Source organism: Drosophila miranda, chromosome XL, assembly GCF_003369915.1.
Source record: "Drosophila miranda strain MSH22 chromosome XL, D.miranda_PacBio2.1, whole genome shotgun sequence".
Classification (NCBI taxonomy): domain Eukaryota; kingdom Metazoa; phylum Arthropoda; class Insecta; order Diptera; family Drosophilidae; genus Drosophila; species Drosophila miranda.
The window spans coordinates 19,114,600-19,138,365 of NC_046673.1; the positions used below are offsets into that span (position 1 = coordinate 19,114,600).

At 45.8% G+C, this 23,766-nt stretch overlaps 1 protein-coding gene across 2 annotated transcripts in view; it reads right to left on the reverse strand.

Annotated features, from left to right (window-relative positions):
• LOC108162800 (netrin-A) overlaps positions 1 to 23,546 on the reverse strand; it is a 44,720-nt gene extending 21,174 nt beyond the window's left edge. The window contains exon 1 of one of the 2 annotated variants that reach the window (XM_017297707.2): positions 22,018 to 23,544. In XM_017297707.2, coding sequence (XP_017153196.1) covers positions 22,018 to 23,212 — 1,195 coding nt within the window. In that variant the 5' untranslated portion in view covers positions 23,213 to 23,544. Of the gene's footprint in view, positions 1 to 22,017 lie in introns of both variants that reach the window. The other variant, XM_017297715.2, reaches the window with a different exon arrangement.
• Positions 23,547 to 23,766: the final 220 nt, after the last annotated feature.

Genomic DNA, 23,766 nt, shown 5'->3' on the forward strand with positions numbered 1-23,766 from the left:
CCACCCTCCGGGAGGTTTTTTTTTCTATTTTTTGGGGAAAACTGAAAAACATTTTTCTTTTGGCGCTTCCTTTTGGACTGCAATTAAGGCGACTGCAACGCTGTTTTTTTTCTTTTTGCGTGTCTCTGGCCGCGTGCCGCAGCTGCAACATTTTCCTTGTCAACGGGCGGCGGCAACAACAACGATTACAAATTGTTTGCTGCCAGCGGCACAATAAATAAATACAATAAAAAATAAAGCGAAGAAATACCGAAAAAACAGCACATCCGACAACAACAAAATGTCTGCTTAAAAATAAGTTTTTTTAGATCAGGGAGCAGGCGAGGAGGAGCACTCGAGGAGGCGGAGGAGCCAAAGAAGAGTCCAACTTGTTCTCTAATTAACGTAGAACCGAATTAACATATACAGTAGATATAGATGCATACTTGCAGACATACATACTCGTATTTATGTAGGATGCTTCCATCGATATCCTGCCGCTAATAAAGAACCCATGTTCATGGCTTCACTTTGGCCCACACATACCGTCAGTCAGTCGATGGAGAAGAATTTATGTTTAGTTTTCTAGGAAAATGTTTCGTCTGTTTGTTATTTTATTTAAATCAAGGCACACAATTATTTCAATTCTCTTGTTCTCCTCCTTTTTAAATATTCGAATACCGAATACCGCATACCAATTCCGATTTCAGTTCTTCGCTTTTCGTTTCGTTTTCCCAAATTAGTGCGGAGGACCCCGAAGAAAAACAATAAACAAATTTTCAAAATGTTTGTGTGCTCAGCCTTCGATTTGATGTTGGTTCAGCGGATAGGAGGCCCTGCCCTGCCCTGCCCTGAGAGGGTGCGTTGAATAAACGACTCGTTAAGACACATAAATAAAACGCACCAAAAGTTTCCTAATTAAGTCGCTTGGAAAACACACACACACACACACACAAGCCGAGAGAGAGAGATGGAGAGAGAGAAAAGTGGTCCCGAAATGAAAACATACCGAAAAAGAGTCTGATGGGAAAATGCAATAGGGCAGCAGATTTATGAACACTCTTAGGATGGTCTTTACAGAACCAATATGCTTGGATCTTAATGGTGTCATACTTTTGGCTAAAGTTTAGTGAGAGTATCTGAAGAATATCTGAGGGAGATATACATAGGTTCTATATAGGTTTAGCTATGCTTAAAATACCATTATTCAATGACCATTGTGACTCGTTTCTAAAACTATCTATCGATATTTGGACTGATTACCAAGATATGTAGTTCAATCACAGATGTATCTTGTATCTAAGCTCCGTTCTAAGCTGTGTGGCACCTCCTTCTATCTATAGCAACATCCCCTACCCCTACCTACTGCCTACTGCTTCTCTATCCTTTGTAGAGCCCATCAATTAGTTGATGTTACTTCACCTTGTGGAAAACAAAGAAATCTCAATTGAGTGTGTGGCCGCCTGGTGTTGAAAATATCGCCCGTGTGCATGTGCATGCGCTCGAGTGTATCTTGTGGGTGCTGTGTGTGTGTGTGTGTGTGTGTGGGTGTGGTGTATCTATAAGGTAAACAATCGAGCAGCTAGATCAACAACGCTTGCAGGTGATGTGAAAGGTCGCTGCTGCGGTAGCCGCCCGCCCGCTGATCGACCAACAACAACTCAAGTGTTCGTCCGACCCTCGGGGCAACCTCGGGTCTGTGGATAGGTTTTTGATCTTTGTTATACCCTTTTTGGCAGTGGCCATTATGATTTTGCAGAGAATTTGGCTATTTATAAGAGAAGAGTGAAGGATATTCCTTAAGTTTCGAGCTAAAAAATGTGCATATATGGAATATCTGATCGGTATATCATTATAGAGCACGCATAGGCATGAGTGGATCAACAGATACTTCAAAATCATGTTCAAGGGTATCAAAAGATTCGGCGTACCAATGCTAGACTTTTCTTCTTGTTTTGATTGGGATTTCGGATGTATTTTCGATGATTATTTTTTTTGTTTTTGGGGGTAAGATCATTCGCTTGCGCTTAGAGCGGAGTCAGAGTCAGAGTCGGACCTGGAGTTGGATGTGGATGTGTGTGGCAGCTGTGTATGTGGTACCTCTGATACCGCTGCTGGATCGTGGTGTTGAAATGTCAGCCCAGCACTTGCCGCACATGGCCTCCCTCCCGACTGCGGCAATATGTTTTGTTTAACATTTTTCTGTCTCTTTTTTTTTTGCCCCTGTTGTAGCTGCAGTTGCAGTTGTACTTGCATTTGTTGCGTTGTTCTGTTGTTCTGTTGTCTGTTTTCTGTTTCATTTGCATTTTGTTTGTTTACTCGTATCGTATCTTTCGAGTGGGCTCTGCGCGTGTGTGGTGGACTCTGTGCCCAAGGGGCCACGCCTTAATTACCATCCGCCAAGGGGCTAATTCATATAAATGATTTTTAAATGCGCGAAAATATGCAGCTACTGATTTGTCCATTTGTCCCGCTCCCTCAATAGAGTTGCAGATTGCATTTAATTAAGCAGAAAGACAACTTCTTCTTCTCTTCGTGTTTTCCCTTTGCTCCGACGCGTGTGAATGTCAATTAAAAATCGTATCGCAATCGCAGTGTATCCCAAAGATTGTCTATCTTTTTATGGGTGAACAGATTCCCTAGAATCGAATGCCAGAGCCCGCGACTGGGCTCGGGGATCGGGACCGGGACCGGGTCCTGAAATGCGATGCGATGCGGCCGAAAGGTCAAAGATGCTGCTGGCTGCCACTGCCACAGCGGCACAAACATAAATCAGACGCGCATCCGAGGGGCAGACAGAGAGGGGACTTCATTCCGATTCAAACTCTGGCGGCATTTTCAATGTCACATGCAGTTATTTGCAGATCTTCCAGCTATTCTTTTTTTATACGTTTTTTCCTTCTCTCGCTCTTTGCTTCTCTTTCTTTCTTCCCTCTGATTGTTGCAACTTGTTGCAGGTCGCAGAGAGCTCGTGTAACTCAAAAGAGGGTACCAAGAGACCAGGAGATGCCCTCACCGGGGGCAGAGGTTGTTGCGACTAAGGATCCTAGACCATAGATCGTTATGGGATCGCAAATATGCTTAAAGATGGTCTAAGGTTGGGGATAATATAATTATAGTTCAATTTCATAGTTGATTATGTTTTCCATTGAGTATAGGTACGTTTTCTTGATAAATAAGGGATCAATTCTCTACAGCTATAAAAATATATAGCTAAAAATGATAGCAACTATAAAAGAAAGTGAAGTGATACCTTTGCCAAATATTCAAATATCCATAAAATATTATAGTCTCGAATCTCTCCTTTCGTTCAAATATTTTCCAAGAACTTCTCCCATGACCACATCTTTCGATTTTTTGGTTGAGTTGACAAAAGACTAATTATGTTTTGTGTAATGCCAAAGATCATCTTCGAAGATCCCAGAGAAAAACCTGCAACCTGTGAAAGTCAACTGTCATTCCCTGCGGCTTTCGGGGGAGTCACTTATTGTGCAACATTTTGTAAGAGTATTTCCGCAGAATACCATTTCACAATTCACTTTTTAAGTAGTTTCTTTTCGTTGCGTTGCGTTTCGTTTTTTATTGTAGTTTTTGGCAATTCGTCATGGTCAGGGCCTCCGGGGAATCGGGCGATCGGGGGATCGGCTCGGATCGGTGGACGTGTAAAATCTCCAGCTGGGAAGTACAGAAATTCAAATCCTTTTGTACTTTTAGAGCCTTCTTCCTCTCCCTCCTGTCCGTTGCGCGTTGCCCGTTGCCCTTTGCCCGTTTTGTTGCCATTTATGGCACTTAAGCAAATTAATAAGAGATGCCACCAGAGGCCCGACAACCGGACAATGAAAACTGAATATATGACAATGCATTACGGGGGTGGGGGGTATGGGAAACGGTACCCGATATTGGTCATGATGAGATAAACTATCCCAGAATGGGCGTGTCTCCTCCTCGTTCCACAGTCAGTTCGCCTCAGTTTCGTTTTCATGGGTTTTAATCTCTCTTTTCTCATTTTCTGTATTTTCTGTGAGTTTTTGCTACATTTCAGCATAAAGATCTGAGAGGGAATCCGGTTCTGGATGGAGAGGGTCCGTGCATTGTACACTTATTGTCTCTCTTTCGGGGTTTGAGGCTTCGATTTGGTCAATTGTTCAATGAGTTTTCCAAGCGGCAGCTGCTCAGGCCCTGCCCTGCTCTGCTCTGTCCTGCCTCTGGCTCTGTGGCTCTCTGGCCATGTTTCACATTTTTGCCCATTCAATGGAAAGGAAGGAAAATGCATGCAAAACTATGTATGAGAACGGCCCTGTGCCACATATACACATGCACTCGTATCCCTCGTGCAGCCTCCTCTGTGCATTTATTAACATTTGTTCCAGGCAAAGAGAGACGGAACAAGGGACCTGGTCCCTGGTCCCTGGATGTCCCTCGTAGTCCCTGGACAGACGGCTCTGCCCATGCATTCAAATTCACATTCACATTCGCATTCACATTCATTTTCGTATTCAGATTCCGGCCGACAGAAGTGCAGTTTTCAAGCCTTTTTTCTTTTCGGGGGATTTGCAGGAAGCCAATACCCAAACCCAAAAGAGGCACCTAACAGGTGTGCAAACGGTTGCACGAATGGAAATGTTCTATTATGATCTCCTGTGCAACACAGACCCAGAGGAAGGGAGGGGAGTGGAGGGAGGGGCAGTGTCCGTCGGGGCAGGTGTGTGTGTGAGGGGCGGCTAATCAATTAGTGACAACATAAATCGATTTTCATTGAGGATTTGCCTATAAGAGTGGAAAACGACATAAATTGTGTCCTGCCAAAGGGGAACCGGAAGTGGATGCTAAGCGACGGATTGAACAGGGGAGGAAGGATTGGGATTTAAGGAGGAATAATTGTGAAGTCCCTTTTAAATGAGAGTTTATCTGAAAGATAGAATTTACTTAAATTTTTGCTGTTTTCACCCAATGTTTAGTTGTTTTTATACTTTTCTTAAAGACTTAATAATCTTTTTAAACCATTTTGTTTTCTATTGTAACTAGTAATATTCTTTGACCGTCTATGGTGTCCCACCAACCCTTAGTTAACCTCAAATTTACTCCATTTCTGATCTGTAGCTGTTTCTAATGAACCTGTTGCCACAGCTCACATCAGACAGATCTCCAATCACTTCTTTAAGCCCATCTGCAGTCCCATATTTCGTTTATCTCCTTCATTCCAAAGACTGGTATACTCTTTCATTCTTTAGAAGCAGAATTGTGGCTTAAAGATACATGTGACCCTCTACAGATGATAAATGTTTCATTCTGTGAGTGGCTATGGATTATTAGTTTCTCACACGATGCTTGATCGCGCTGCTCTTTGCGATTCCTTTGCCATTTGCCATTGTAATCGGTGTGTGCGCAGATGCGAGATGCGAGATGCGAGATGCGAGATGCCTATCCGTGATGCCTGACTTCCTAGCTGTTTTGCTTCAGTTCGGGCCAAGAGTCAAGTCGAGTGGGGAGGACAAGGCACCGCGAGGCAAGTACTTGGACAATTCAGTTACCTGATAGCTTCCATTTGGCATTGCCATTCACTTGAATGTGGCATAAAGTATATTGTCAATGGACAGCAGAGAGAGAGAGGGGGAGGAGGAGGGGGCCTAGAAGATGCAGATACAGATGCAGCGATACCGGGCGAGACGACAAATCGTGAAAGTAACATGAACGAGGCCAACGAGAAGCAAATCACACAATGAGCCCCCAAACAATGATTATAAGTAAGGACTTTTCCCTCGCGTGGTCTCCGATCTGGTCATGATTCCCTCCCCCGCCCCCCCCCCCAGCCTCCTGCCACCGCCAATGGAATCTTTATTAATATTTATATATATAGGTTTGTTATACAGTATTTGTGGGGATTTCGCTGTTTTCCAGAAACGCTCGAGGTCAAAGAGATAAACGGAAGCTGAACCACAATCGAATCCACAATCTGCTCTCCAATTGAACCTTTGGTCGCGTCTTGGAATGGGGAATGGGAATGGAACTTTGAGACAATGCAATTTGCATATTAAGACAATGGCAGTGGACAAAAGTATCTATACATTTGTGTGTGTGATTGTGTGTGTGTGTGTGTGTCTTAAGCTTTTCTTTGTGGTCCAAAAACGATGGCAAGGGTTGCCCTTACAGCAACAAAAACGGAAAGAAAACTTAATTGCAGAAGGGAAAAATTAACACCATACCACAAGCCCCGTAGTCGTAAAAGAAAAAGACGAATCCGAGTCAGAGTCGGAGTCAGAGTCCGTTGCCGAAGCCGAGAGAAAAGAGCAACCGCTGGGTAACCGAAAAGTTATGGGCCAACAAGTGCAGATAATATTTATGGCCAAGACAAAGCCGCAACACAAGATGGCCATGTACGCTGGCCATACCCGTACGTATGTATGTGCCACTGGAAGTATCTGTGTCTCTGCGAGTAGTATCTGGTATCTGTCGCCCTTTACGGCTCTTGGCTGTCGTTCTGTGGTCACTCGTTCTCCCCTGTTTTCTCCGCTCCTACTATCTTGTGCCATTTTACTTTATGGGACACATTTGCAATTTCATAAAGCAGAGGCCTAGAGGATTGGATACTGCTGGGTGAAAAGGATAGTCCAGGACGGAGCCCAGTCCTTCTTCTTCTCTGGCATCCTGGGTGTCCTGTCCCTATCTTTCTGTGTGGAGTGTTTATTAAATGCCAACTCCTCACAAAAGCAGTCAGCAGGCGGCCCCTAAAAAAACATCCACAAAAAAACACCAGATGAAAAAACTCCCTCACTGGCCCTTAACGACTTTTGTTTTGCTTCTGTTTGGTTAATACCCTGCCATTGGGAGGGCTATACCCATCTCTCAGTCAAGCCAAAGGGGAATAAATGTCATTAAAGTAGCTGAGAATGGAAAGAGTATGAATGGAATAGATTTTTGAGCCACCAATTTACTGGCTAAAGTCGTATGAACCATAATTTTGCAGGATCGTAAACTGCACTTCGATGGAAGATCAAAATATTTATTAAATTTTGGAAAGCCAGCAGAAGGTAGTGGGTATCCAGGATGTCCTACGGCTCAGAAAGATTCTCAGGAATGTTAGTTTGGGAAACGAATCGAATTTTTAAGATCTGTGATAGGCTTTAACCGAAATTCTAGAGAGAAGAATGAAACCCAGAATCACTTGGTGTCAAAGCCTTTCGTTTGTGGGGATATCATTTTACTATGGAAAGATGTACAGCAAAGGCCCTTGTAAGACGTTTTTATAAAGCCTTTGATTCAGAGGAGTCTTGGAACTATTTTCATTAAACTTAGGTTCTATTCTTCTAGAGATATTTTGTACACCTTTACAGCTATTTCTGAGTGATAGTAAAAAATCTATAGATTGATGGGAAGATTTTCAATCTACAAAGACATCCGATGTAAGGATGAACGGATCTCCATCTCTGTTTTGTTTTTTAAGGGCATACCGTCTTCGATCTCCTCCACTTCATACTCTGCCTAGTTTTCTCTCTGTCTCTGTTTCTCTGCTGACTATCTTTCACAATTTGTGTTGTTGTCACATTTATCGCACTTTATAATTAAAAGAAAAAGAAGCCAAAGATACTAAAATTAAAAAAAATAAAAGGGACGCGCGAATATATGAATAACGCGCTGCTAGGGGAATGGGACCTGCTGCAGTGGCATTGGCAGTGGCAGTGGCAGTGGCACAGTGGCAGTGGCAGTCCGATTGCCCACTCCAAGGACCCCCTACTCCGCCATCAATGCGGCTGCTGTGCTGTGCTGCCTGCCGTCTTATCAGTTGGCTAAATAATGATAACAATAAAGAAAAGTCATGGCATTGTTGTAAACGATTTCTTCTCTGTTTCTGTTTCTCTTTTGGGGGCTACCTTCTTTTGTGCTCATCTTCTCCTCTTAATAAATTACATATTTATGTATCTTTTGCCTGACTTGGTTGCTTTTTTTGTCGTTTTCGTTGTCTCCCGCTAGTTGGCATAATTGTTGCCCCATCTGCAGACCCATCCCCATGCCAGAGTTCCATTCCCATCCCCAGGTCTCCGGAAGATTAACAACTTCCGAAATGGCTTTTTTAATGACACCAATTATGAGTTTCTTATCGGGACAGCAGCTGGACACCTTACCTCCATTCATTCTCCATTCCCCCTCTCTGGCCCCCTATCTGTTCTTTCTCTGTACTTGCAACCTTTTTCGGGGCACACTTCTTCTTCATTTTGAACTTTTAATGAAGTAATTTTTCCTCTTGTTTCGTGGGCGAAGGTGTACAAGTATCATTAGAGGGCAGGTGTCGTTTTGGCGTTTGACTTTTTGGCCGAATGAAGATGGAGATTCTAAGTATCAGAGAGAGAAGGTCAGCCATCGAAAGGTGACTGGAATCCTTTGTCTGATTATGAAAGTGCAACAGCAATAACGAGGGCCTTTGCTGTGAACAGCCGTAGAACCGGATTCATTCATTCATCCACTTGAAAGCTCAACTGAAACTCATTCATCAGTCAGTCAGTCAGCTCGACTCATCGTTTTCCCATCGTGCTGACTGTCATCTTTTCACCTTTCACTTCCTCGCGGAGGACGGCAGGCGGGACGGCGGGCCGGCGGGCAGTCAGCATCATCATCTGTGGAGCTGTGGAATGCCAATGGCCGAAATCAATTTCGAAATATTTGTCGCCTCGAATCTGTGATGTGGTGTGGCGGAACTTGACCGATTTGTTTATGCATACATTCGAGCCACTTCAATTTGTTTGAGCTGATAATTTGATGTTTGTCTCTGTCTCGCTGTCTCTCTGTCTCTATCGCTAATGAAGCCAATGTCAATTGGGTTCCAGTTCCATCATCTAGCATCCAGTAACAGCTCCATCATTGCCACCGCTCCATTCCGGTCGTGCAACGGCGCCTTTCCGATTGTGCAACGTCATCGGAGGTGTCCCCGGACACTGGAGCCTCCAACAATCTTCACATCACTGTGCTGGAGTGCTGCTGTGCTGGAGCCCCTCCGTCTGGTTTGATTAATTAAATGTAATTGAGTTTTAATAGGCTCTGCAGAGTGTGCCCCAGCCTCCATGAGGCTCCATGATGCGGGCGCGGGCGCGGGTGCTGGTGCGGGTGTCGCGTGAAGGTCGCGTGGGTTGCCGGCAGTGGTTCGACCGGCAAACTCATTAAAGCCCCCTAGTCTTTGGGTATCTGTTAGATTGGGAAAGCCATCGGGGCTCTCCGCTCTCGAATCGCGCTTAACAATCACTTAGCGCATTATTAAAAACGCTTTTTGATTGCGCTTTGGCGTGTTTGATCGACCGATGGAAATCGATAGGCGTGCCAGCTCCTCTGACCAGCGGCTAAGCCATGCCCTATGGATACCCTACCAAAAGATGTTGGGTTATTTGAACAGTCACAAATATCTCTTACTAACAATGTGTCGGATATATGTCGGGTCCACAGCCACTGGAATCAGTTATATACTCTCAATCAAAACCCAAATGGTGTATCCATGGGATGGGCGATGGATACCACCTTCTTATATCCCAAGGTAATATCCCTAAATCAATTACCAAAAAGTTTAGGTAGGGGATATCCCCTATTCGAGTCACCCAAAACCAACTTCATCTTTGTAACATCTCTCACGCACTTCTCTCTCTCTCTCTCTATATCTGGTGTCCATTCCGATACGTTTTAATTGACGATGGCCAAGAAGTCGCACTTGGAAATGTCTCAATCTCAATCCGAAACCCAACAACAACCCACGGCAAATCTACATAAATTTTGTGGTCAAGAAAAAGGAAAATGGAAAGAAAAAATAAAATCAAATAAAATAAAAATAAACAAAACCGAATCGAAACTTTTTCTTTTGTGGATGATGTTGTTTTTGTTGGTGTTGGCGTTGCTGCTGGTGGGACACGGACACGCCCCTTACATCAAAAAGTATTGCCGTTGTTGTTGCTGTTGTTGTTGTTGATAATTTGCATTTGATTACGGCGAAAATTGTTGGTTCCGGCAAAAGGCTTTGATTTCTAATCAAAGCCGTTGGATCTTGTAGAACCGAAGATTACCGACGGACGGCCGTTTCTTTTGACACGGGTCTTATGATATTTGATCCGTTTTTTATTTGTTTCTCGAGTGAGAGATTTCTCTCCCACCGAAATGAAGTTGTCAATGTTCTTGGAACGGGGATGGGTTTGCTGGAGGGCGGAGGGGGAAACGTGTGTATCGTAACATGCCGCCTAATAAGCCCACAAAAAAAAAGAAAAAAAAATAAACAAAATTAATAACCTTCACTTCACTCAACAATGGGGGAAAATCTACGACTTGGAACACACCGTCTGTCGTTTGGAACACGGGGAGGAGTGGGTCGCAGGCAACAAAAGGCCAACTCAATAACAATAAAAATAACAAGATGTCATAAAATGGGAAATGGCCAAAATGCTGGGCGTGGGGTGGGGTGGTGTGGGGGAATAACAGGCAGAAAGTAAAGTAAGGCCGAAAGTAAATGAATAAGTAAATAAGCGAATGCAAGAGGCCAGAAAAATTAAGGGGGTTCGTGAGCGAGGGGTAAGCGTTCCGTTTCAAACAAAAAAAAAAAAAGGATAATTACGTGCTCGAGCATCACAACATACAATCCGCAAATAAAAAAGAAAGAAACCAAATTAAAGACAGCCCTGCCTCTGGATGAAGGGAGGAAGCAATGCGATGCCCCTGGGCAAATAAACAGCAGAATAAAACACTCCGCTTTCCGAAAAGAAAAGACAAGTGAGAGGCCTATGATGGGTATAACGAATAAAGGATATCCCTTATTCTGGCTGCAAAGATGGAACACCCTAGTATATCAAAAGTTCATAGTTTTATTTTTCTGCATCGCAAAAGTATGAATGATTCTTCTTTGACAGTCTCCAAAGATCTTGAAAATCTTGACACTTATACGAACATGCACAATAAGGTGAAAGTCTTTTGTTTCTTTACATAAAACATACCCCTGGGACCCTTGGAAGTGCCGGGTATCAACCGTGGAACCAACCACCAAAACATAAAAAAACAAAAAAAAAGAAAATCTCAAAAAATTTGTCAAATGAAAATATTTTGAAAAAGGAAAACGATGAGTGCCACCCACAGCCCACACCCCCCACATCCCACACCCGAAACTCACCCCCATCTCCCCCCCACCCAATAAGTGGGATACAATGAAAGGAAGATTATTGTTGTTGACTTTCTCCTTCCAGATTTCCCTTTGGTCGTGTTGCCGCTTCGATGACTTAATCTCGTCGTCTTTTGGCGCCTGTCGAGAAATCCCGACAAGATAGTCCTCTTCTCCCTTTGGGCACCACCACCGCCCTGCCTGCCTCACCCTGGGGCTGACGATGGAAACCCTTTTGGGCAGGAGAAGAGGGGGGCTTTACCTTTCAAACAGGTGACCATTTGTCAGACATCTCCAGGCCGAACATCCCCCGCGCGGCATTCGGCTGGAAGAGGGTTGGATATTGCCATGGACTGAACGGCATAGAACTTCAATTTGGGGAAATACTTTTGCACAGAAAATATTTGTGTAAAATTTAATTAAAGTAAAAATGCCCAAAATAACATCGATGGCTGGAACGGATGGATGGATGGATGGATGGATGGCTGGGCAAAGCAATAAACAAACTAAATGGAATGATTGGAGGGGTATGGAGATGGAGATGGCGACAGGTTGGGCCATAACGAAGGGAGCTTCAAAGCTAGAGATGATTTTCCAAAGAACAATCATCTACAAAGCTCCCACAAGAAAACGATCGGTGTATTAGTGAGCTCTCCAAAGCTCTGATCTCAAGCCATGCTTTCGCTGAAAGCTCACCCCCCCACGCGTTCTGTATGTGTGAAAGTTCTCCCAACACAACCTTAACCTAATGAGCTTCACTGTAACTTTTTCACCTCAGCTTCGAGTTAATTATTTGTCTGACCCAGAGGCAGAAGCCGCACACGCACACACACACACACACACACACACACACAGACCTGCACCTGCACCCCACTCGGGCGGGCACTCCCTCGTGCAACATCATCATCATCTGTAGGAGGGAGTATCATCCGCATCAGTATCACCTCTATCATCATTATCATCAGTGGAGCATCATTCGACAGTTTCAATTTTAATTGCTTTTAACGTTTCTCGCTTGATTTTTGGGGAGGTCTTTCGGTTTTCGAGGCTTTTCCAACTTGAAATTTGCTTTTCATTTATTTTATTTTATCTTATTTCTCCCCCAGCCCCCTGTTTGTTTTTGGCTGGGCATGGGCGTTGAGGGGTTTAATATTTGGATTTGTATTTGTCCCGAGGCTCTGCACCCAAAACAAAACAAAAAAAAAGAGTCAAGAGAGGGAAACATGTTGCAATTTGGTCAACTCGCCTAATGAGCTTTTTATTTGACTAAAAAACTCTGTGTTTCTGTTTCTCTTTGAGAGAATATGTAAAATGCTGGAGGCGTTGGAGGGGCTGGAGGTGCTGTGTGGGGTGTGGGCGGGGCTCTCAGAAGGGAGATGGGGAAGGGCACTAGTGGCCCAACCCAAATGTAGCCTCGATTCCCCTCAATTCCGAACAACACAAATTGTGTGTTAAAGTCTTGTGATTAAACAACTTTGGCACCTGCCCCGAGCCCCAATGCCCCCATAGACCAGGCCCCTCCCCCCCTTGTGGCACCTTCTCGTGCATTTTGATTGCACTTCACACCTATGCCCCAAAGCACTGCCCCGACCGAGAGGCGTCATCGTGTTGTCGTTGCGCAACATCTACTCTTCGCTGGGGCAGGCACCTCTGCCGCTGCCTCTGCCTCTGCCTCTCGCTGTCGTTCTCTCTCTCTCTATCTACGATAAACTCTCGTACTCGTATTTTTCCCCCATTCTGGGATTTTTGGATAAATTTGCTCGCTGACAGGCCAAAAAAAAAAAAAGCAGAGAAGAGGAGCCGAGCAGGCGGAGTGGTGGGCTTTAGCCGATAATTACGTGTATTGGGAGCAAATTTTATGGCAACTTCGTTTATCTCTGATGAAGAGGCAGGTGGCAAATGGGGCGCTGGGGATCCATCCAAAAAAAGCTTGAATGCAATGCAGCAGATTGAACGGCCAAACGAATAGAAGGCTTTTCGAGAACATATTATAAAAAGTAAACCATTTTTATATACATAGTAGTAAAGATCGTGGATCTAGACAGTTTCTCATATAAAATTGTGGGTTTGTACATTTTTTTCTAGAACAAGAAGCTGTATCTGAAGATTAACGTAGAATGATATATAAAAGTACAATTTGGGGACATATCTCATGATTAAAATGGAATTTCGAGGACATCTCTTATGATACAAGAGGAGCTTAAAGGTATATTTAATGCCAAAAGTGGGAAAGTGGAGGGCATAACTCATGCAAGTAAAATGGTTGAAATGCTTTTCCAAATCCAAGTGAAAGTAGAACCTATATCTCAGAGCCAATCCAAAGTGGAACTCGAATCCCATATCCCATATGCAAATTAAGCGAAATGAGACCCCAAATGGGTTTGTAGGTAGCCCTCTCCCCTCTGTCCCCTCTCCCCACACCATCGACCGTCCCCGTCACCGTCAGCGACATGGTTGTTCCTTGTCGCCCTTCCAGCTACTGTCAACCGTATAGCCGACAATTTGTTAAGTGCAGATCCCCGACTTCATCAGGGGCTCAAGACCCCGCTCCCCCCACACCACACACCACACACCACACTCCACTCCACTCGACTTCACTCTGCTTTCTGTCCACCAAGCTCTGGTTGTGTTTCATTTCTGGTCATTTTATGGCGCCCACAATTGCAACTTCGGGCTTCTGTTGCAGCAGATGATGCGGCTGCTGCTGCTGCTGATGCTGGTGCGCGGTGGCAAGGTGGCAAGGTGCAGCAGCGGTAGCGGCAATAATAAAAAGCGAGATGAAGCCGCCGTGGCCATGGCAGTTGTGGCATGTTGTTGCAGTTTCAGTTGCAGTTTTGGTTGTTGCCGTCACTTGGCGAATCTCGAATCGCATGTCCAAGTGTTTTGAAGCGTGCAGCAGAAGAGAGGCACAGAGACTGGAGGTCTGGGAAGAAGCTGCTGCTGCTGCTGATGCTGATGCTGCTGCTGTTTATGCTGTTGCGGCATAAGTCAACATGTCTGCGGCAACACCATGTTGCTGTTGTTGGTGCTGCTGCCGCTGCTGCTGCATGCATAAATCTGTTGCATGTTGTAAATGTTAAGCGCGGCAGCAACGTTTGGCGGCGTCGACGTATTTCATCTGAGCTGCATCTTTGGCGCATTTGCGCTTCAATGCGATTTATTTGCCCGTTGTTTGTAATGCCATTTATTGCCTTTGGATGTGGTTGTTGCTGTTCCCCTGGATGTACGAGTGGATGTGGCTATTCCTGTATGGATGTGGATGTTGCTGTTAAATGCTTATTTACATTACGTTTAGCGGCACTTGGCTGTGGCGGCTCCCCCGAAAACCGAAAGCCAACCACCACTTTGGGGGCAGCCTCTTTAGCGGCAGAGTGGCGGTGGCGGTGGCACGAGATGAGGCACATTCTACCACTGCACACATTTTGATTTATGTCGGCAATGCTGCTGCTGCTGCTGCCGCTAGTTTTTTCTTTGTCCGATATGCCATACATATCATTAGCCATAAGCCAGCACTGGCGAGGGTGGGCTGCAAAGTTTTCTGTGCCTCCTACTTATAAACTTCTTGGGAATCATCGACACTCTTGGGCACTCTTGGAACTCCTCGAGCGACCCAGGCAGCACCCTTCCTGCAACTGCAACTGCAACTGCAACCTACTCTCATGTATGCCTATTGTTGCAGAAAGCATGGGTATGCTTGGGTATCGTATGTTGATGCTGTTGTTGCGCATGAGCAGCAGCTGCCCCATGCCACAATCCCCATTTCCCATATTGACAGCTCCAAAGGGAATACTACTTATTCGAACATTCAAATTCAAAGGAATTCTCTGTCGTGGGGCAAAGGCGCAAGTGCAGCAGGCAGGCAGGAAGGCAAACAGGCATCTGCCACTAGGGGGAGTGGCACATGTGTCCGCTGGCTATATTTATATACAAATGTATTTGCAACAGAAACTGATTTAATAGATTCCACGAACACACAGGCAGAGCCCTCCCCCCTCCGTGCCACTCCCCGTTGAAAGTCCACCTTACAGGCATTCCTCTTGTGACTTTGAGTTTTTTCTCTTCTTTTGGCTTGACATTTTCGAAGGGGCATGGCATTCAAAGCTTATTAAAAATGTATTTCCCAGTGCCATGAAGTATGCAACAATCTCTTATGCCGTTTCTTTGGCACTTGGATGAGGCATGGGGAAGAGCACAGAGCCAGAGCGAGAGGATTGCCAGCGGAACCAGAGAGGATTGAGGCAAGGATTGGACCAGGACCAGGACCAGGACCTAGGGTGGATGGTGAAGCAACCAAGCCCCTGATCCAATTAACTGCTTACACAAAACTCAAATGGCCAGACAAATACGAGATGGAGATGGAGTTGGAGCTGGAGATGGTCCACTCTGGATGGACACAGCATTCATAGACATATGCCCAAACCCCATTCTATCCCCGAGTAATAACAGTAAAAATCAACGCACAGCATTCGTCCTGACATCCTGGACACTGGCCCTTGGCTATTCTCCAGCAGACACACACACACACACACACACACACTCCAGAGGACTGAAGTGAAGGGAAAGCCAAAGGAAAGGAAGGAGAAAGAGAAAGGACAGCGGCAAAGGCTCATCTCATCTGCTGGTTTTGCCCAGCTTTTTACCTTTTGATGCTGTGGCATAGATGCTGTTTCCGCCAAGGGAAGACCATCAACTTTTTTGTGGTTTTGGACACAGTTTGAAAATGCGGAAAACTCTAAGGATTGCATTAATGAAAGATGGCAATTCAAGTCTATAAAGTCTACAAAGTCTACAAATCATTATTTGAGATCTATGAGAATGCCTTACAATTGAAATCACCGCCAAAGTAGAGATTTCTATATAGAACTTCAACCGATATCGACTGCAATAGGTACTCAAGATATATATGCATTTGATGGACTGTACTTTTGGAACTCTCCTGAAACTATAGATAGTGCTATGAAAGCTATGAAGACTATCCTTTACTATTGTTTATAGAAATATGTATATATCTTATATAATATCAATGGCCTCAATAGTAAGTGCCAAAAATTATGCAAAATCTAAAGATTTTTCCTTAATTTTTCGAATTCATTTCCTGCCTTTCGAAGAGCATCTATCATTCGCTATGTGGCTGCCACATGCTGCCGCTGCTGATCTGCCTCAAAGCTGCTGACTTAACGTTTCCGTTTTGTTTTGTTTTTCAGCTTCCTCCCTCCCTTTCCCTCTCCCTCTCCCTCTCTCTCCTCTGTCTTTGTCTCTCTGTGTGTGTGTCCTGGGCTGCTGTTGCCTTTTGCTTTTGACGTGCGTCTGCCTGATGAGCCAGTCCTTGCCTTTTGGGGTTGCATGTGTAACGTTATGTGCATAAAAAATAATCATAATCACTTGAAAGCCAAGCCAAAACCCCGTACCAGAGCCCAGAATACAGAACCCAATCCCAATCCCGAACCCAAACCCAAACCGAACCGAAAAGGAAAGGAAAGCCAAAATCCGCAGCACCAGGCAAAGGATTGGATTCTCTCCTTTTGGCTGGAAGCGTTTTGAGCACTTTGGCTCTTTGGCGAAATAAATAAAACATAAATTCTGCAACACACACAAAAATCATGGATCGGGCAACTGATTTTCACTTTGCACTCTGTTTGTGCTTCTGTGCCACGTTTTGCGGGGCTTATTACAAGAATACAAGGTACGAGTATGGCTAAATGAATTTAATAAAAGGGACCGACGGGGCAACGAGGTGATGAAATGGCGAGTGTTTAAAATTCATAAATGTTGAAAGGCAAACGGTGAGGCAGGTGGTCGGGCGTGGTGCCCCACGTGGCCCACGTGGAAGTGGCAGTGGAAGAGGATGTCAGTGGATGTCCGTGGATGTCAGTGGATGTGTGTATGTGCTGGCCAGTAAATCAGAGCGTATGGCAATGACAGCCTCGTCACAGACAGCCGGCCATCATAACGAATGGTCTAGGCATCCCCTGCCCCTCCAGCCCTATCCCCAGATGCAATCCCAACCGAAATCCCCAAGCCCCTGACTAGCGCTTGACGGGGGGGCTTCCATTTTTTCCCGCTGTCGCTTTTCTATCTTTTCTTTCTTGTTTTAGCTGCTGCTGCGTTTTTTTCAAGTGCGCATTTGACAAGCCCAGTAAACAACAATTAAAATGACAACGGAGGAGATGGAAAGGCGAAAGGCGAAAGGATATCTGCACGTTTCGTGCTTTCTTCTCTGCTGCGTCTCGGTCGAAAAAAAAAAACCAAAAAAATGTGTGTTGTCTCGAATGTAACTGATGAAAACTGACATAAGGCACGGGGTCCAGGGTTCGGGGCCCGGGCCACGCGGCACGGGACAGGGTCTGCTGTCCTAAATTATAGCCACAGGACATTCTCACACAAAAGCATCGAAATCACTGCCATACAATGGCACTCTCATCCTGCTCTCATCCGAGGCAAATAACTTGAGGACATGCCAATGCAATTTCGAATCAATGTCCCAGGTTCCAGGCCTGGTCCAAACAGGCCAAAGAAGAGCTGAGAAAAACAAACCCAAAGCCAAAGCTGATCTAAGCTGAACTGAACTGATGGAAAAACGCATCCAGGGGGCATGTTCCCGTTAAAGATGGGCATGTGATTTTTTTGGGGACTGGTAAAAGAGAGTTGAAGAATTGGTCAAGGAGTTCAAGGAGAAGGGATCAAAGATCCATAAATAGCATTCAAAATTATCTTCAATCAATGAAAGATTACTATAATTTTAAGGCCCATTTGTTGTTATTCCAATTACTTGAATATAATATTCGATTTTCAATCATTCAAAGGCTTCAAGACATCTCGAAAGGCCCCCTGCTGAAAGCCAACACTGAGTACTGTACGTTGGGTTAACCTTGTGTTTTATAGTCAGTGGTGCTTCTACCCCGATGACACATAATCATCATCATCATGCCCATCATCATCCCCAGAAACAGCGGCATTAGGCAGCCCCTGCTATTCTGCTATTCTGCTATTCCATTCGATTCGATTTCGTTTGGACAAATTGTTTGGCTAATTTGCTCGGCATTTGCCTAAGCCCCCGGCCCATTTATCATGATGCTTAAGCAGAATTTTCGACCCGTCCATCAGATGCGTCGTCGTGGTCGTCGCCGCCACAGCAGAAGAGAAACTATTTTTGTAGCACACGGGCAATGCGGCGTATGAGTAATGTCTTGATTCGCCAAACGTTTTAACGGATTTAAAATGTATTTATTGCGCTCCGCTCGACGCCCGACGGCCCCCGACGTTAAATTTAGCCACCTCTCGACTCTCGAATCTGTTGTTTGTTTGTTTGTTTTCGTTCTCATTCATTTCAGATCTTTTATTGCCCGTATATACTCGAATCGTACTGCTTGTAGCACCAATAAGTAAGTATTTCGATCTGATTCCAGATCTTTGGCATGCGTGAAGGACGGGATGGATGGAATGGAGGGATGCCCATAATTGTGGGGATGATTTGGATGCCTAGGGAAACGGAATGCACACCTGCATGGGGCTCAAAGGTGGACTGGGCCTGGTCGAGACTCTGACAGAAGTCGAATGGAATTTATGTCTGCATATTTGGAAATGAGTGTGCTTCGGTTTTGGGGAAGAATAATGGAGCGGCATCTCATCATTTATATAGATTTCTTTGAAGAATTTTGTCATCGGTGCTTGTCATGGTTTTATAGATAGATCGAATATTGGGAGATCTATAGTGACTTATGTCTCTTATCTTTTATTAGTTTTGTAGCAATGTTCTCACTCCCCCTCTTGAGAATCCTTATATGGTTTTTCCTCCAAGCTAAATGCCTATTCTTAGCTACTGTTCTTATAGATGGGTCTAATGGGAATATCAGCAATAAACTTCACATTCCTCAGAAATAAAGAGTGCGCAAGAGAGCAAAAAAATCCATAAGTCTGGGAGAAATTCCCTTGCAAATCTCAGTTTTCCGGACATGGGAATCCTCACATGTGTCTGTTATTAACAGATCCTGTCTGAGTTTTCCTGTGCATTGCATATCCCTAATTTTCGTATGCAAATGTTGCCTCTCATTAGTGGCAAAAATGCGTAATGGGCTTGGGTGATTCGGTAGTGATTCCGCCCATTCGAATGGCATTCGATTTCATTCGATTTTCATTTTCATTTCCATTTCATTTGATTCCATTGCAATCTGCGAAATTTTGGTGAAGTTTTTCCCCTGCGCTTGCATATGCTCGTTTTTCCCAACATTTTCCTGTGGTTTTGTCTTTCGCGCCGCCTCATCGGAAATATTTTCCGGCCTGGACATTTTCCTGTTTCCCTTCCCCCCTTGCATTGTTGTGTTCTCGTTTTCGTTCTCGTTCTCGGTTGTAATTGCCCGCCCGGTTTTGTTGTTGTTGCTGTTGTTGAGGTCACATTGAACGTCAAAGGCGGCAATGGCAACGTTAATTTCGTTTGCCCATAAACATGCAACATATGTGTTGCAGGGACATAGCGAGCGAGTGCCAGGGCGAGGGCCTGGGCCTGGGCCAGGACCACGACACGAGGGAGTGAGGGGAGGGGAGGGTTGTTGTGTGCGCGCGGACAAGGGTCGATCCGGACCCGGACCCGGGAATGCATTTTGCAACCCTAATAAAGCGCGAGGCGTTTGGTCCGGGGCACACGTGCCTGCCCCTGATAGCAGCCCACTCTTTCCTACCTCCCTCCCTCCCTCCCTCCCTCCCTTCCACTGTCTGCGCCTGTATGTCGGTGTGTCGGTGTGTCGGTGTGTGCCTCCTTCTGGTGTGACTGTGATTTATGCACTAAACAATACTAAAGGACCGCTTGCCTGCATGTCCTCCCCCAACCAGTGTATTCCGCAGAGCCAACAAAAAATTGCAATGTTATGGCTCATGATGACCACGAAGGACACTTTCATCAAGTGCCTTGATGAAACGGCACCGCACCACACCACACCACACCGAAACGTTGAATGATGTTTGATCCACAGCTGAATAATAGATGCTCCTCCAAGCAGGGATACATTTTGGAGTCCCCTTCACAATGATGGCCATATGTATCTGTCATTTCTTATCATCTGTGCACACACAGAGAAAAACCATTCATTAATTGAATGGTTCTATTGATAAACATTATAAATACAGAGAATATACGATTAACAAGCTGAACATTCAGATGCTCTTGCCGTTTGGGGAGCCCTAATCATCAAATTGGTTTATAGGTTTGACTTCCCTAAGTGGCAAGTGCTTCGATCAGGCCTGAATTCCTTCAAGATCGGACGAAAAATGACCTTCTCTCTCAAGGACTACTTTATCCAATATTTATAGACATTTTTCTGGGTAAATAAACAGAAAGACAGACATGGCTATCGAAAGACTTTTGTTGCTAAAAAAAAGTTAAAATATTTACTATTTACAGATGCATGCCTACATCTGTTGGCATTGGCAAATACGCTGTTTTATTCACAAACAAATGTTTTTATTTAATTCGAAAAACCTTTCGTCAAGTCCCCCTCTTCAAGGGTATAGTAAAAGGCGACTCTTCTACGAGTACTTATCCTTCCTATACCATGTATGTATGTTTTTCTTCCTCTTTCCTCTGGAGAACCCTCACATATTTATGGCAATTTCTATTGATAAATAAATACGAGTACATATATATTTTTTTCTGTTTTCTAAAACCTTCCCTGCTCTCGTTTCACATTTCGTTTCGATTCTGGATTTATTTTCGCGGCTGTTGAAAATGCTTATCAAATTAATTTCGCTTAAATTCGCGCTTATTGTTCGGGCTCAGCGGGTTTTTAGAGGGTTAATTGCGAGGGTTTATCCTCTCCCCCCAACCCACCTCCACCTCCTCCTCCTCTATTCTCTGGACAGGGTTGCCATTGTTTTGTGATTGAATGTTTGTTTGCTTTTTTTAGCCCCCGTCTCCGTCCCGGCCGAAGGGTAGAGGGTTTCGATTTCAGTTTTCATCTCCATCTCGAAAGGTCGGAAGGCGTAAGCGGGCGAGGGTTGGCCCAAGAGTTGCAAATTGATTGTGAAACGGTTGCGTTTACGTTTACGTTTACCTACTCCTGGCCCTGCCCCTGCCCCTGCCACATGCCACATGCCGCCGCTGATGCTCTACACGTGTCCGTCGAGTTGTTCAATTATGGCTAAGCCCAAATCCGCAGCACAAACAGTTTTTTGCCTTTCGGGAAGAGGAAACAAGAGCAAAAAGAGCAAAGCCAGAAAGTCCGCCCCCGCCTTTGGGCCGTCGATGCAACCCTCCCCGCCTGCGAGTCCTGTGTGTCCTGGCGAGTGGCCCATTTAAGATGAAAACTAAACACACGCGCAAGTCGCCCTGGAAATTGAATCCAGATTGAGTTGTCGCCCGTCCTGGTCCTCTGCCCCTGCTCTTTGGGAATTTCTTTATTTTAACTTTGTGCCTGGCGATATGTTTGCACAACGGATTGGGATTGGTATTGCGCCTGGGCTTGAGCTATCGATGGTCCTTGGGGGGGCGGTTATTCTCACTCCCAAATTACCATTTTCCATTACCAATTTGGGGAATATCCCAATCCTGAAACATAACATTTTCTAAACTGCAGAAATTCAGGTAAAATCATCTAGGATCATAAATGCTAAACCCATTTTAATCCCGACAGATGTACGGGGAATCCTAAGTTACTTTCCATATGAGATATATACCTTTTATCCTTGCTATTTTTATAAGTTAATATTTCATTGATTTCCTATTGAAATCCTTGGCTTTTCGGGGGAATATTTCTTTGGCACTTTGAGTATTCTGTTGAAAGTTTTCCATTCCAAAAATAAAATAATATATATAAATATATTTTTTTTCGAAATCATCCGAAGTATTTTTTGCGGAAATGTTCCATATTGTTCCACTTCCTTTCAGATAATAATCATATGTATATCGTTTATAATTCTTGGGGTCTACTCACTTTTGCATTCGTTGGCATCGCGGGCCGTGGCCCTGCCCCAGGGACGGTCGTAGTAGAAGGGCTTGCAACGCTCGCAGTCCCTTCCTGCGGTATTGTGGCTGCATTCGCAGCTCAGTTGCCCGTTGGCATCCGGCGAGCATTTGGAGGCGTGGCCGTTGCACTTGCAACGCCCGCCCACGGAGAAGTCGGAGACGGCGTAGTGGAGGCCTGTGGCAGCGGCAGCGGCCCCCGACACGGATACCGGGGATACGGCGGGGGAGGAATCAATGTTGTTGCCCGCTGGGCTGTTGAGTTGCACGCTGTACTTGGCGCTTCGCAGATCCGACGGCGGAGAGTCGATGGAGATGAGGGCCTGGGGATCGGGCTGCTGCAGGCGGTGGAACACGATGCGTATGTCGGTGGCCGTCACCCAGTGCTGCAGCACCGTCGAGGAGTCCAGATCGCGGGCGGAGGGGCGACCCTCCAGCGTGCTGAAGGCGATCCGCGAGGCGAGACCCTCGTTGCGGCCCTGCCCCTGGCGATGGGGATCGCTGCAGCGCACCTCCTGCTCGTTGTGCTTGCTCACGGCCATGCGGCTGGAGCGCCCGAAGAGGCGCCAGCACTGGGAGCTGTAGTACTGGAAGGGCTCCCAGCTGCTGCCATAGTCGGAGCTCTTGTAGATCACCAGGGAGTCGGGACGCGGTGCCCGCGGGCAGAACTGCAGGCTCACGTACGTCAGCTCGTACCGCTTCCCCAGAGAGAGGGTCAAGGTCACATTGTCACCGCCAGCGCCGCCAGCACCGCCAGCCCCTCCGGGTAGCACAGGAGCGGATCGCCAGCAGGTCACATTGTTGGAGTTGTTCAGATCCGTGAGGGCGCGCGGCGGGAAGCTGCGCTGCGGATTGGCCGCATCGCACGTGTGGCACTGCATTTCCCTGTCCGTCCCTGCCCCGTGCTCGCAGTACCGCTGCGGCTGCTCGGCCCCACACGTGCTGCTGGCTTCCACGGGTGCATCATAGGCGGCATTCACGAAATCGGGAATGCAGATCCGCGGCTGGCGCGACTTGTCGTAGCAGGGATCCTCCGCCACCGGCGGTTGCATGGGGAACATCTTCAGATACACATCGTTGGGAATGGCCTCCACTGCCATCACAGACCACACGGTGGCCAGGATGAGCATCTGCCAGCAGCTCCAGCTCCTGCTCCAGTGACACATTTTTGAGAGATGCGAATGTTTTTTTGCGGATGCTAATTCGGATTCGGGTACGGGATATGAGTTTTTTGCACTGCCTTCCTCGATGGTTGCTTCACTTTTGCCAAAAAAAATTCTACCACCAAACAAAATATATAGTCATAGGAGAGAGGGTCCGGTGCACGGTTTTTAAATTCGGTTTAAAATTTCCGGATTCAGAGCCGTATGCGCAGGCGTTTTTCACTGTGGCACTCACTCGCGCCTTCGGGGGCGTTTTAAATCGCGTGCGACTCTTCGGCGTCGTCGTCGTCGTCGGGCAGAGCTTCGTCGTTTTGAACGTCGTCGTCGTCGTTGGCGTCTTCGTTTAGTGCCGAGAGCACTAAATGCTGCTGCGACAGCATCTCATCTCAACATGTTGCTAGTCAGCAACTCACCAAAGTCAGCTCGCTCTCTCGCTCGCACTTACTGTTGTAGTGCTGCGCACTGTGTTGGATACATTTGTTGCTGAAGCCAATGTTGCCGAACCATTGATGCTGCTTATCAAGATACTGCTGGCAATATGTGGCTGGCAGTATGTT